Below are 15,656 nucleotides of genomic sequence, written 5' to 3' on the forward strand. Positions count from 1 at the left end.
TTCACTGTAACACCAGGAGCTGGAATCAATTTTTGGCATGTGTAAGACATCAAATTATGCATTGCAATGGCCCTTTACTCATTTTTCAAAGTAGGCCTACTGGTTGGGGTCAAATCTCGTAACTCTGGTGAGTGACATACAGTAAAGCCATTTTTAGGCAGAAAAACCCTTTCTGTGCCAAATGTCTTTGTACACACGCCAGATATAAATCATGTTAATTACAGTCTATCTTTAATGCTTGATTACATCATAAACAGCAACACACATGGCCGCAAAATCTGTCAAAATGGGCGTTACCGTCTCACAAATACATACCATCGCTATTAGCTCTGACAAACAGTTAGTCTATTTGTTCGTAATTGCTGTTTGATCCTAATGAAAGCAACTGTAAAGCCAAAACTACGCTTTTCAGCTTTAACAGACTGTGCGCACTCCCGCAGATGGAAATTGGTTTTTGGAGAGCTATCACTTTTTGGCATCACAAAACCCCAGTAGCTTACCTTTGCCTCCTCCTCTGGTAGAGGGCCTCCATTACTCCATATGAACGTGAATAGGTCCTTGCAGGAGACTGGTCTTTCCAGAACCAGAATCAGCTTCCAGCCCAGGTCGTACCAGTCCAGTAGGTACACGGACCTGAACATCCCCACTGATCGTGCTGGACTCTCAGAGATTCAACATTGCTGCCACTGCCAAAGAGGTTGCAGGAGAGATGTTCCACGGGTGAGTGTAATTCATTCATGGTACATTCAGTGAACACGTGGTTTTGTTTACTCACTGTCTGCTTGCAAAACACCTTGTCCTTTGATATGTGTTTGATAGCCACCTACAACACAAGTTAGAGCTTTGATTAGCACTTCCTGACTATGTTTTTTGTACGTCTGTATAAGTGTTGATATGAGAATGTATCACTTACTGGTAACTTATCAGCTATGCGGTAGCCAGCAAACACACACCCACACCCTCCTTCTCCAAGGTGCTTCTCTTACATTGAGCTGAACAGAAACACATATTTTGTTTTAATACAATTGTGAGCAGTTATTCAAACTCTAATGTGAATCCCTCCTGTGTAAATTCTTGTTTTACATCTCAACTTCAGACTACATCAGTGACTTCCTACATCTCAGTTCACTTTCGATATTAGAGGTAACGGTGGTAAGCCAAGGTTTGCTATTTTGAGGGGGTCAAATTTTGGCATCTTCTCCTTCTGATGTGATGGCCCCTCTCCGTCGTCCATCACTTTCCTCTTCCTTCTTGTCACGATACCTTCTTTATTTCTGCCGCAAGGTTCAGCCATCTCTGAGACCCTTCTCCTTTTTTTTCCTATTGGTCTACTAACTAGAGCTGCTGCAGCTCTCAGTAAATTAGATCAGAAAAACAGTTAGTTGTGAATTCTTGTCTTTTTTATAAAATGTCTGCATGAGAAAAGGGGCTCAACAACAGGAGTTTCTCACTTACCTAAGAGCGTCAAAAGGACAAGTCCAAAGTTTCTTTGCAGGTTTGTTATCCATCATCCATCAAATCAACAGTGGATATTCGATTCAATCATCAAATGAGTTAAACAACACAAGCGCACTTGTACAGCACTTGTACAGCACTTGTACCTTTAAAAATGTCCTCATATCATTTATGCAACACAGTGCCTCACATTAAGTCTCTATTGATGAATGTAGTGGTGTCTCAATGTTATAAAAGTGATTTATCATTGTCTGGAACAGGAAATTAGAAAATTATTTGGAGCAGTCACGGTTGCGGCCCAAGAGATGTGAGACCAAAATGTATAGTTCTTGTTCTGTTTAAAAATATTTATTTTTTATTATTAATCCAATGTGCAGATAATACAAGTCCATAACAGTCTGAGTTAGTGAAATTACAGGGAGGTAATGTTAGATTAAACAGATTTAGATTAGCTTTGGGTAAACAAATGGTGTATAAGTATAAGTGTGATATAGAGTATAAATACGAATAATTCCAGTTTGAAATATGAGTTTCAGTGTTCACATGAGCACTGCGCTATTGTTATAAGACAGTCGTGAAAAGAATGAATCTGCCCTGTCACTTTAGTATCAGCTCTGTTTAACTCTCTACTGTGTATGTCTGTGTAACGAAGGAAAGAAATGAAAGTGATTTGTCTTTGTCTTTCATCATTCCACCATCTGCCATTCGTCAGCGCTGTTTGAGCAGGATACAAATCCTTCATTTTTATCTTCATTTTTATTATGTCACCCAAAGCAATTAAGGAAACATCCTGTGCAATACAGCTGATTTGTGTACAGCGTAAAATGTCACACAGAGGCGGAGGCTTGCTGTATTGACTGCACATGTAGGTATTGACAGTTACTAATAGTGCCCTGTTGTGTGTTTGTGTGTGTGTGTGGCTTCCCTTGGTGTCTGTAGCGGTTAGTTCCAAAGGTCCTGAGGCCGAAAATTAATCCATAGAGGGGAAGTAGGCCACAGTTATCTATTGAAAAACTGTCAAAAAACGGTTAGTGTGCTGTGGGCCTCTGACCTGCTGAGTTCACCTCACAGATCCATCCCCAGCAGACAGCAGGGCAGTAAATTATCATTGCAGGGTAGAGATTACAGATGGGCATAGTCATATAAACAGTTGACACATTAAATCTTCAACACAATAGGTCATAAAGGGAATCACCATTATCACAAGTTTCAAGTGGAAAATCCTTTTAGGGTGACAGTTATAACATACCCACATGGAAAATAAAGTGAGATTGTAAACATCAAATTTCCCTTCACTGGTCTTGCCTTTTTAGTTTTACCTTCATATTAATTTCAGTTTGAGTCATAACATAAATTAGAAGCAGAGTCACGCGTGCTCGGGCAACATAAAGAAAAAATAGCCTCAGAGCTTGGTCACTCCCTTTACAGCATAGAAAACAAATGTCTTTGTGTGTTTTTTTCTCTCATCTGTCTCTGAGACATCAAAAATCTTCCTTGTCTTTTGACGAGTCGTAACGCTTTCCTTGTCTTGTGCAACAACAAAAATTTCCACGTGGCCCTTGACCTCTAAATGTCATACACATTTCCTTTTCTCTTCATGCCCTCGACATCTAGTTCAAGTGGAAATTGCTCAACTGTGCGAATACTGAAGATCACATTTTTTTCAAAAGATATTATCTCTTTATTTGCATTTCCAGGTGACCCAGAATCAAGATCTCAGCAGTTTGAAACAGCAAGTTTGAAAGTGAAGTTTGCCTATTGATCAGCAGCGCTCTGAGGAGCCTGTGGCTCTGAAAGCTGTGCACACGCAGTCCCATTACCAACACCTTGTCTATCCTCTCTTTCTTCACCATTTAGCTCTCCTTCCCATTCTCTAGCTCCCTCGTCCTCCCTCATTCCTTCCCCCTCCCATGCTCCCACGTCCTCCCTCTCCATGCTTATCCCCCTCTCCCTCTCCATCTCTGTCTCCTGGGCTATCTGTTGACTGTTCAGGTAGATGCTGCTGTGGGAGACCATGATGCTGGTGTCTTTGGAAGGAAGGTGAGGATCCATGTCTCCTTCCATCCCCAGGAAAGAATTCATGGGAGGGGTGAGTTGAACTGGCAGTTGATCCTGACGGTGGCCTCGGCCCTGAGTCTGGTCTTTCTGGTGACGATGCTTCTTGCGTTTCTTTGCCAACTTCAGATCCAGGGAAGCGTAATTGAGGTCAGGCTCTGAAGGCTGGAAACAGACCCCAGAGACAAGAAAAGGTTGGTAAAATATATACAGTATTGTTCAATATTTTTATGTTTTTAACATTAAAAAAATGAAATAAAATCTGGCACTATGCGGCAGTTCACATTACACGTTTTCTGCAGGTCTCAAATATTTCTCAAAGTCACTGTTATTTTTAGAACATGTTGTACTTAGTTGTATTCACTGGTTCAGTGTCACTGACCACAAATTGTCTGAAGTGTTTGCTGCTTTCCGTTTTGAAAGCAAACCTCTCAGCATATCTTTAATGTATTTCTACACAAAATAGGCTACATGCAATTGTGTGTTTAGTTTCAGTAGAAATCAAACTCAGCAAATATACTAAAGTAAAATGACAACATGAAACACACACTTTGTTTTGCATGAGATTATTATAAGTAACTTGCAAACTCATTTTTGCTCGTTACCTTTACACAACATGATTCACTACATTTCCTTCTGCATGTTCAAAATGTTGACCTTTAACAATCAAGATTAATTATATAATTAATACAGGGGAAAACATGTACAAATATATTCTATAAATATTTATGAAGACATTGCGCCGGAGCAGAATTGAAGTTGCGCCACAGAAGCTGAGGACACAGAAGCACAATTTTCCACTCTGCCGTAATGCTGTCAGCAACGACATGTGCTATCAAATGTAACATAAAATTACACTTTGCTATAACATCACATACAGTAGCCTATAGAAAAATATGAGGGAATTATGTATGAACTACATTTACGGAAACAAAACTTTGAGAAATTGTAATATTTCTATGAAATCATAGCGATTACCTTCAAACGATGCATGGTCATCATCTCATAGCAAACCTCTCCAGTGGCTGAGTCTGAGGTAAAGCACATTGATTTGACACATTTACATTCTACTGACTGAGCACTTGTAAATCACATTAATGACAAAAGAAAATAATTCACATTTCAAACACTACTACTGAATACATTTCAACAAACAGCTGGACAATTTGTTAAACAAAATCCTCATTGTCCAAGTGCGTATCACATTTTATCGATGTTATGATGTTTGTTTATTATTAGTATTAACAAATTTTATTATAACTAATTAGCTGTTAAAATCTTTATAATATAATACTATAAAGTGAAATATGAGTTACAACAGTGTAGTTTGTATGGCATGTGCATAAGTACTGTGTTATTTCATCTCTATTAATATATAAATTATATATCTATATATATCTTGTAAGCCCATGTGGGCTGGGCACAAAAAGATGTGCATGACACTTAAATAAAAAATAATCAATCAATATGGCAATAATTACAATAAAGAGCTCTACTTGTCTTAAGTTGAATGAAAAATGCACTGGAATTCATTTAGACGGAGAGCAAAAATTAAATCTATGAACTTTTGTTATAAAAATTTTTTTTATTTATGTTTTAAGTATAACGCGCAAACTGCATGCAATGAATTTTCAGCTTAAATCAGACAGTACTCTGAATGTTTCTAAAACTTGGCCACATGGCATTTGCAACAATATACAATCTACCAATATTGACATCACGCTTATTTTTTTACACTCCACATGCTGTAGTTGTAATTTTGCATAAATGACACTGATGTAACTGTTGTACTGTTCATCTAGTTTGAATTGTATTAACAAACCATGCAGTGTATACAAAAATCACTTTGTAATTGACTGAGTAATACACTGACATGCTAAGGAAAATACAGTGAGTCATTGTTACTTACTGTATTTATTCTTAAATTTAAATGGCAGGCCTGTACTCACCTCTTCTGTCTGCGCAGATGTTGCCGTAGATTGGATTTTCCTGTTGCTCATGATCATTGTGGGGATTTTCCTGCTGCTCACGATGATTGAGGTCATGAAAGTAATGGCCTTCATCCGTTGATGGGCTTCAACAAAATATGGTGGAACATTTTCACAATTTATTTTGACAGGAAGATGTTATTTGTCGATAGGGAATGAAATTGAACTACTGGAATACCTTTCATTACTACTTATTACAAATCATAAGCTTTGGGATGAATAATAATGGCCGATGTGTACATGTTTATTCCTCATTAAAAAATAATAAAGAAAAAGCATACCCTTGTCCTTCATGACCATGTGGGTAACAGCAATTGTCTTTGCCTGTATAAACAACACATTTATTGATTCTGAGTAAGTCCTCGAGTTGCGAAGCAATACAATGTGGCAAAAAAAAGTAATATATAATAATACCGTTGCAGAAATATGATCTTCGTCTGACACATAAGACCAGATTGAGACACACTGACATCATTAAGGCCAGAAGTAAGAGCACCAGACCCACGATTTCACCCTGACACTCTAAAAAGAGAAATTCAAACTGACCATTAACGCCAAAAATCAGCACCAGTGAAAAGCAGACCTGCAATCAGTGTCTTCAGCAATACCAGACTATCCTTGTCCCTTACCTTCGTAATGATCTGCGAAAAAAAAAGAAAGAGAAATGTTACACTGATAGAAATGTTAAACTGGTTTTTATTGTATATAATGCTAGTGTGTATAAACCTTGTGCTACTGAATCTACTGTAGAACATCTATGTTTCTCAAAAATAAAATAAAGGCCATGAGTCACAGTTTTACCTGTAACAAGCCATTATTTCAATGGGACGAAACTGACAAATTTCACAGTAAATTCACTCTTCCTGCAGATTTAGCGTGATTGTTTGCTCAACTCTCTTCAAGCAAAACAAATAATCTGGTGTTCAGGAAATCAAACGTACTGCACATGATGAATGTATGCGTTGCAACACGAACGAAACAAGGTTGCAAATGGGTGCTAAACTACAATAAACAGTAATAAATTACAAAATAACCTAAGTTATGATTGTCATCTTCATCATTGTTTTCCTTGTTGTAACCCTCCACTCTTCACTTCCACCCTTTGTTCTGCCATTATTGTGACATGTGCTTTGGAAATGATTGAGCTTTCTCTGTTTTTGTAGAATGATAGTGATACAGACAATATTTACACAGATTGTGTACGTGGAAGAAATATAAAGATTTAAGTTTAAAAATCTATATATGATTTCAGAAGTTCCTCTGATCCTACCTTGTGTCATATTCCAGCCGTCTTGAACAAAACGGGTTGTCTCTCTGACACGACTGCTCTCAGGCTACAGGGCATCACTGTGTTTAGTCAGTGAGGTGTGCTCCACTGTAGTCTATTTTTACCTCGCTGTAGTTACCTCTCCCTTATCGCAGGCACTTTGAAAACTGGCTGCTCTTCAGTTACAAACAGGAAACTATGTAACCTCATTCTGACGCACCCAGTCCCAGTACCATTGTGAGGTACAAAACTGTTTCAAATAGGTCGCCGTGGTGCGACCTAAAGATGGTGTATTGATATCTATTAGGATTCTTGGTTTTAATGTAAACAAGAAAATTTTAAAATGTCTGCACAGAAAATTCCCATTCACTTCATTTCAAAACAGTTTTAAAACTTTCAAATACATTTTAACTGGGAATTTTCACAAATGGATTTGGTTTAGGTACAGTACAATAACACTTTGATACATGAACTGTCTGTGTGCACAAACGTCATAGCTATACATACATTGAGAATTTTATCTCGCACACAGCACACTGTGGTTTTGCTACTGTGGTTGGAAAATCAGAAAAAAATGTGCAGTTATAAAAGGTTTCTTGGTACAGCTACATGCACCAGTGTCTGTGTTTGTGTGTGTATACATGTGTCTCAGTTTACTGAGAAACTGCAAATTAAATGTATTTTCAAAGCAAATTTTCAGAGGAATTTATTTTCACAGAAGCAGAAAATACAAATAAAACTGTTCAAAAAACAAACAAACTGGTATTGTTATCATTTCCAATACCCAATATATGTGTACAGTATGTGTGTGTGTGTGTGTGTGTGTGTGTGTGTGTGTGTGTGTACGTGTGTATGTATATTTTGCTAGCCATTCCGCCATGTGGTTTGTGGTTTCAGCCCCACTTTGTAAACTCAGTTGTCACCCTGTGGTACCTGTGGACAACAGTAGCCTTTGATATAAAGCCTTTTGTCAATTTGTGACATCAGTGTCTCAACAGCTACTGTAGAGGAAGTCACTGGGCTTCTCGACAGGAAATCCCTGTCAGTTCAGGTGAAAACCAACATGTCAGCAGAAGCAGCAGGCCCTTTAAAAACAGTGGATCAGCTGTATAGTATAGGTTTTTGCAGTTTTGCTTGTGTGCAAATAAAATGCTTGTGTACTGCTGCATCAGATGTAATACCTGTGATATCAGTTCCTAATGTCTGCATTAATCACAGTGTGTCATAAGAGAGTAGTATTAAGGAAATGCAGTTATAGTTCAGTTAATCAGAGTCAAATTAAACCAGGAGACATCAGAAACGCAGGGGTGAGTTTAAAGAACTTTATTTTTGCATTCATAAAAAAAAATCATAAAACATTTCACATCTGTAAGAATAAGAGAAAACCACAAAAGTGCTTTATACACAGTAGCTAGCATAGAAACGTCCCTACTTAACCAAGATATACACCTGGCTCTCGCATTGCCTGAAAGTGACCACAACGGAAAGTAATACACCAACTTCTGCACGTAACTAAGGAGATGCAGCCGATATGATATCAAAACAATAAATGCATGTAAGTCATCCACCTATTGTATATTAATAAATAATTCCGTCATATGCTACTGAGTTACACCTTGAAGTGGGGAAAGGCCGTCTTGCAGCTGTGTACTTGACTGGAGGAGGGGGCGGTTTGAACGAAGGCGGAAGATCCATCCTACAGAAAAAAGAGAGAGAGACACAGAGAGAAGACAGATATTGACTTGAGGCATTGCCAGAGAGTTTGCTACACCCAGGAAGCATGAAGATGCTATAGGTCATGTGCATCTATCAGAAAATAAGTTGAATATCGATATTTTCCCTCTGTTTCAGGGTCGGCTGGTGCATGACCCTGAGTGGGTGCAGTGCAGAGTTTTACCTCTGTTTTATAAGATGTCTCCTGTAGAGAAGGCCAGCCACGACGATCAATAGCAGTAATGGAACGATGATTAACACAGCCAAGTGACTCCGTTTGGTATCTTAAGAAGCAGGTTCAGAGGGAGGAAAAGTGTCATTTTGGAGGACAGCAACTGCTACAGATGTGTTCCTAAGATATTGATCAGCTTTCTCTGGTGAGACCTGGCAGACTGCAATGAATATTGATTTTAAAAAAAAATGCAAAGCTACAATGTGAAACTTTTGCCTTGAGGCAGAAAGTGTGTTTTGCAGTTCTCCCCTTGAGCTGGTCACACTCCAACCCCGGGAGCTGACACCCGCCCTTTTAATGAGGTTTCTATCTCAAAAGGGCAAGTAGCCCGAGGCTGGGAAAACTGGAATCTGTAAAGATTCTATATGCCCATGAAGATGCAGATGGTGAGGGCAAATAAATTGTGGCTAATCATTTGTAGTTTGAAATGAGCTTTGCCAGTTGAGCATTTATCTCTGTTGTTTGTGGTTATATGCTGTGTTTAAACTATTCATGATATTGTCTAAAACAAGAGCCACAAATGCAATCTGGTACCAGTGACCTGGGAGCAAATGACACTTCCCAAGCAATCAGAGAGCATCAGTAAAAAGCCATTTTCAGGCAACAAAGGAATGTAGATACAGGTTCTCAGCCAGAGACAGATCAGTAAAGCATAGTATAACCTAGTGCTGATAACATGAAAAAGATTTTTCTCCCGCTCTCAAATTGGACTATCACATTTCTTTTTTTCTTTTTCTTTTTGGAGTGGCAGGGCAGATAATGGTGACAGATTTAATCCTTGAAATGCTGCATTTTTCTGTTTTTTTTGGAAGTAAAGGAGGTAAATCACACTGTCACTTTACAATAAGACTGCCCTTATAAACGATTTAGGTTTTTAATTCCTGTCAGTGTATGAGAAATGAGTTATAACTTCTTTATAATTGTTTATTTATGCTTCATAAAGTGTTAACTACCTAATTTACAAAACCATATATAAATCATCTTATTTTAATGTGGTGCTCATATTTCAGAGTGAATAATTGATCATTACCTGCACCAGGTGCTGCAGTGTTTGATGCTGGAGTTGCAGCATAGTTTTGTGTAATGTTTCTTGTGGTGCTGGGCTCCTCCGTCCTGTTTGAGAAAATGTCTGCCGGACGAACTGTAGGCCTGTGTGGCGTGGATTTATTCTTTGCTTCATCTCTGGTCGTTTCCTGTGTTGAGCTGAACACTGTATAATTGTAATTTAAGGTAGTGGAGCTGACTTGATGAACGGGGTCAGTGTGTGTGGGAGCTGCGGGGGATGATGTGGTACTGACATGTTTATCATGTGTGAAAGAAGTGATATTCTCTCCCCCTGCGATCGTAACATTGCTTGGTCTCGGATTTTCATCTGTTGCTTCGCTACCAGTACTCATGGTCCAAGTTACAGAGCTGTCATGACTTGAAAGCCCGGTGGTTGATGATGTGGTGGAGCTGCTCTCTGCAGGCGTCGTCAGACCCTCTTCAGTTACATAAGACCGTGATGACACTGTTGTGAGATCTGAAGGCATCAAAAACAGAGAGAGTCCATAGCAACTATGCATTAACAGGGTGTTGTCAATGCAGGAGAAAAAACAACATCATTTCTCAGAGGTCAACAGGGTCACTCGTTAGAAAAGAAACACCTGAGATGGAAAACAAACAAACTGCAGCCTATTCATCAAATAAAATATGTTTGTCAGCTTCTGGTTAGCAGCATTACAGTATTTAATTAATGAAAAAGTTAATTGCATAGTTGGACGTGTAGGTAAATGCACTTAATTGCTTTCTTGCCAGGTGTTAAATGAGAAAATCTCTACTGTAAAAAAGTAGCTTGAGCCACCGGCTGGTTACCTTAGCTTATCTTAGCTTAGTTTAGCACAAAGAGAGTTATTTATTATTTATTATCCGGTCTGCCCTCCAGCAACTTTAGAGGTCGCCACTGTGTGTTGACTTTGTGTTATGTTGTGTTGTGTGGAACTTCCTGCTGGTGGCCTGGAAACCGCTCCTAGCTAAAAGTCAGTCTAACCCCCTGTGATATAATGAGTTGTCTTTTTTTTTCTCTTTTCACTTTCATTTCCCAAAATGTTAAACTATTCCTTTGATGGCCCTCAGTAATGCACTGCAAAATTTCAGTGCACAGTGATGCATCATTAAAACATGGGCCAGGTTGGTATTTACGAGAACTCTGTGCATAATCAATAAATGAAAATAGGCACAAAAAAAAGAAAAAAAAAAGACCCTGGATTGTAAAGTCAAGGGTACAGATTCCTGAGATAAAGGTGTAGGCGTGAATTGAAAATCCAACAGTAAGGTTTGATGAAATGGTTAGTTCATTGTGCATCCTTTTATCTGCTGTGCCCACTCATTCATACACCTGTGCAGATCCTTCATTAATACCAGCTCACATCCCCTGAAAATATGGCCGCAAAGACGACATTGTGCCTGTGTGAAATAGCTTCTCTGTTTTGTTTCCAACCTTTCATTAAAGCTGCACTTCTCCGATTTGTCCAACAGATTGTGCTCTCACCCTGTGTGATGCTTCAGAGACACCGCTGCTGACATTCAGCTGAGGCTGTTTGCTCTTGTGGTTTGAGAGCAGTTAGAGAGGAAGAACAGGAAGTGACTTCTGATGTCTGTCTGTCTGTCTGTGTGTGTGTGTGTGTGTGTGTGTGGCTTGCGTCTTTTTTTTTTCCTTCCTTTAGTTACATATCGAAATGCTCATGAGACATGAAATGAAGATGTCAGTGTGAAAATGAGGATGTGAGCGCAGACAGCCGGGGACTGTTTTCCTACTTTCGTGCGGCCCATTCACAACACTTTACCAGGCTCTATCAGCTCAGCAGTGGGGACGCATCACATGCTGTGCAGTTTGGTTGTTTTGTCATTTACGCTTATCTTGCCTCAGTGTTCATCCAAATCCCATGGTGCGACTGATTCACAGCAAATAATTGAGTTTTTTTTTTTAAAGTGTTGTAGTCCCCAATTTATTCACAGTTACTATAGTGCCTTTTTTCATAACCTGGCTGGCAGATTCAAAAATCCTTTGAATCTCTCCCTTTTCCTTTCAGCTAATTAAAAATTAAAATTGAGTGAGCTACAGTATAATGACAAAAGTCAAGTATGAGCTCTCTGGTCTAGTGCAGTTTATTAAGTCATTCAGTCTCTTGGGCCCCTCTGCTAGATTGTTAATCCAGCCCTGAGGAAATGCTGAAATTGAGTACGACACAAAGAGAGACATGGTGACGAGGAAATGGAGGCGCTCACCTGTCCGTGAGCTTGTGGTTGCTGTTAGCACTGTGATGATAAACTCTCTGCTCAGACTCTGGCTTCCTGTGTTGACAGTCAATGTGTAAACCCCGGCTTGAGCGTCGGTCACCCGCCACAGCTCCAGAGATTCATTCTCTGACACCAGCGTCTTGTTCTGGGGCAAAACAAGATTATGTGGCATGTACAGTACACTTCTCTAACACACTGAATAGGCTAGGTTCTGATGTCAGAGGTAATCAAATCATCTTGGTGCTCGCTGGATGTATAATTAAATAAGCAAATACAATAATTGAAATTGAATTCACAGGACTGGCAGAGCCCAGCTGGTGAACTGTTTCTCTGCTTTTGCATTACCTTGGTCCACCTGTACTGAGCATTAGCCGAGGCTGTGCAGTTAATTCTCACGTCTTCTCCGCTGCGGACGTCGACAGCTCTGTCCTCGCTGCATGTTACTTTAACCACATCTGACAGAGAGAAAAAATGAGATCAATATGAATTCCCGCTTATGCAAAACATTTGCTGCAACATGAATCCAGAGGGTGATCCTCGTTAAAGACTGCTGACATAAAACAACACCTGTTATTTCCGTCCTCTGCCCCCTATTATGATAACAGCACCCCCTCGGCTGAAAGGAAGGTGAGGGTCTATTTTAGCCTGCGTCAGCGTACAACAACACGACTGATGAGGAGAAGAAAAGGAAGAAATAGGCCAAACAGAGGAAAGAGGGACATAAATGTTTCATGACAAACACAAAGCTGTGTGATGTGTTCCCGCAATTATTACATACATATGCTCAGAAGTAAATAACTGCTGTGATTGGGAGGGGACCAATGCCCTGATGCAATCACTAGTAACGTGAAATATATGCAGTGGACAATTAGATATACAGTTGCTGTACATGTCTCTCCAAATATGAAATCATGGCAGGTGCAGCAGAGGCCGGTCAAGGTTTTGGAGTGACTTTGCATGAACTTCACGTACCTTTGATCTTCAGCTTCGTCTCTGTACTGCTGACGCCATGGGGAAAGGTTGTAATATCACAGATATAGATGCCACTGTCCCATTCATTTATGGTAGGAAGGTGTAGATAACTGCCCATCAACTCTTTTTCTTTATTGTTCACAGCCTCTATGGTGATATTAAGCCAAAATTGATGGGCTCCAAAAATCGGGTTGTACACAGCCAGCTTTGTGTCTTTTTTACGCCATTCAATATTGGCAATCTTGAAATCAGAACTATTGTCCATAATACAGGGTAAAGTGATGTTCTGGCCCACCTCTGCCTCTGTCGTTTCAGAATGGTGTCCCTCAACATTTGGGAGCCCTGTTGAGCACATCAGATACAGTATTGGAAGCAAGAAAAGTAGAGGAGACAAAATCACTTACACTTTGAAGTTGATAACACAGACTGAAATCCACTGTGATGGAGGGCTGATAAAAATTGTAGCATTATACTGAGAGAGTTTGTCACACCAGCAGCCAATACACATTTCAAACCCATGGTGATCTTTGCTGCTATATCATATGAGCAACAGCACATGCGGTCCAGGATTACCTTGTATCACAGAGGCATAGAGGAGGAAAGAGAAGGCCGCTCCCAGTGCAGTTCCAGCCATGTTTGAGCTCCCCAAACTCATTACGATCAATCAGGCCGAATCCATTGAGGGATTCTGCAAAGACAGAAACAGTAGACTGTCGACTGAGGTTAAAGAGTGGGGCCGAGACTGTGAGACAGAGAACAGGATGACTTATCTTCACAGGAAGCCGCACACGGAGACAGAGTGAGTCATAGCTTTAGTGCTGCAGCTTTTGCGGTGAAAACCTCTAGTGCAAAGCGCATCATTTGCATCAGAGGTAAAAAAGTATGCATTGCTTACAGTATAACATGGTCTGTTATTCGAGGCTAAATAACAAGACGCAGAGGTTTGACTCATTTGATTTCAGATTACATCAGATGATTCAATATCGTGTTCTTAGGATGAAACTGTGGGAGCAAACAAACAGAAAAAAAGAAACATGCTCTGAATAAGTCATTGATATCATGCACACAGGTTTAACACAGATTGTATCTGTACAATGTTTGAGTCTAAACCTTTCTCTTAGCTTAGTTGTGTGTTGAGTATGTACTGACCTTTTGGTCAGTACACACTTAACAGACAATAGACTAGATCTTTTCCTCTCATTCTGTTCATTCTGTTTCAAGGTGATCCACTGAACAGAAGAGACAGTTGAGCATGCTTATTTGTAACAAAGATGATATGACTGAAAAATGTAATCGCTTGTTTTCTTGATATTTTTTTGACTTCAGACTTTTTTTCCCCTCTCCTCTGTACTTTAAAGTCTTAAAGCAGAACTGAACTATGAAGCTTGTCACACTGGCACTGGGATAAACAGATAAAAGCATTGGCATATCGTAGGAAAAAAAGAGTAATTTTGAAAAATTATTATATTATATTTCTCATATTAAATAATTTGTTTACCCTATCCCTCAGACACAAACAATGATATTCCTGTAAGACCTCATGTCACAACTCTTTATTTCTAATGAATAAATTAATTCTTCAAAGAACTGAGTCATTGGTCCGCAGCTTTGAGAATGATAGCTTCGTGTGACTATATCCAATTAGCACAGATCACAAGAACAAACTGTTTGAATCTTCTAACCAAAGGCTACATCTTTGTGCATATCTAATGGTTTAAGCTCAAGCTAACAAAAAGCTTATTTAAATAGTAATTAGATAAATGTTTCTTTTCAAAAGAAAGTATTCAGGCTGAACCACAGTGTGTGATGTTACAGCCCTATATTTCCCCTCATCATTCACAGTTGATGAAATTGTGACATCACAACCTTTGCACACCTTGATTCTGGGTTTGATCACTTAAGGACATTTACAAAGTTGTCCCTCTGAGTCTGGCTGCACATTAGTCAATTTTAGTCCAGATTTTGGACCCGACTGACCCAAGTAATCCTCAAGTGTCTTGTGTCAATATTATTAAAGCAGAAGTAAGCAGAATGTTTGTGTTAATATACTAAGTCTTAAATAGTTATATCTTCCGACAGCAATCACTTACGTAGAGTGTTTGGTCCGAAACACGGGTCTGTCAGTCACTCTGCTCTGCTGTAAGCCGAGGAGAAAACTTTCCTTGTATCCTACAACCTTTATCCAATGAGGAGAGAGAACGGCATAAAGGGGAGGTCCTCTCGTGTGTGCAGCTAAGGGATGCGCGTGAATGTGGTGACATAGGGACGAGGGCGGGGACTGCTAACTCCATCGGCTGACAAGAAGTTAGCCAAAACGACCGGACCGCTTACTTCTGCTTTAATTGCTTGCGTAATAGCTGCTCCTGTTTCAGACACAGACCCCCAGTCTCCAGATTCTAGATTGGGCTAGTAGAAATACCTGCAATAGCCAATGAGAGTGACCAGGTGTTCTACCAACCAGATGTTGTGCACTTTTACAGCTCACAAACAGGAAAGCAAACTGAGACAAATGGAAAATACAAAGCGAAGACTAGTTAGTTGGGCTTTGGCAACAACACCAGTGCCTTTAGACTGTATTGGCATTAGATAAAACTGAAGTCAGGTTTGACATTGTGAAATCATTACTACAAACAGCAGGTGTGTGGTCTCTCATCTAGTGTCCCTATATCTATGGTCCTCCATGATTTAAAAAATT

At 39.6% G+C, this 15,656-nt stretch overlaps 2 protein-coding genes across 2 annotated transcripts; both read right to left on the reverse strand.

Moving 5' to 3' along the window:
- Window positions 1-3,210: 3,210 nt before the first annotated feature.
- LOC310996528 (uncharacterized protein) lies at window positions 3,211-6,038 on the reverse strand (the record flags this gene model as incomplete). Its single annotated transcript, XM_083985950.1, has 5 exons — window positions 5,913-6,038; window positions 5,780-5,822; window positions 5,460-5,584; window positions 4,489-4,541; window positions 3,211-3,675 (listed from the first exon to the last, which is right to left on the reverse strand). Exons 1-5 carry the CDS (start codon window positions 5,971-5,973, stop codon window positions 3,211-3,213), a joined length of 747 nt encoding a protein of 248 aa, XP_083842076.1. The 5' UTR covers window positions 5,974-6,038.
- A 2,143-nt stretch (window positions 6,039-8,181) lies between these two features.
- On the reverse strand, window positions 8,182-13,672 carry LOC310996774 (uncharacterized protein). Its single transcript, XM_083986243.1, has 7 exons — window positions 13,535-13,672; window positions 12,962-13,303; window positions 12,335-12,444; window positions 11,978-12,134; window positions 9,741-10,232; window positions 8,663-8,762; window positions 8,182-8,461 (listed from the first exon to the last, which is right to left on the reverse strand). The coding sequence occupies exons 1-7, from the start codon at window positions 13,614-13,616 to the stop codon at window positions 8,344-8,346; spliced, it is 1,401 nt and encodes a 466-aa protein (XP_083842369.1). The 5' UTR covers window positions 13,617-13,672; the 3' UTR covers window positions 8,182-8,343.
- Between the last annotated feature and the right edge of the window lie 1,984 nt (window positions 13,673-15,656).

The sequence above is a fragment of the Trachurus trachurus genome, assembly GCF_905171665.1.
Source record: "Trachurus trachurus genome assembly, chromosome: 14".
In the NCBI taxonomy this organism is placed as follows: Eukaryota; Metazoa; Chordata; class Actinopteri; order Carangiformes; family Carangidae; genus Trachurus; species Trachurus trachurus.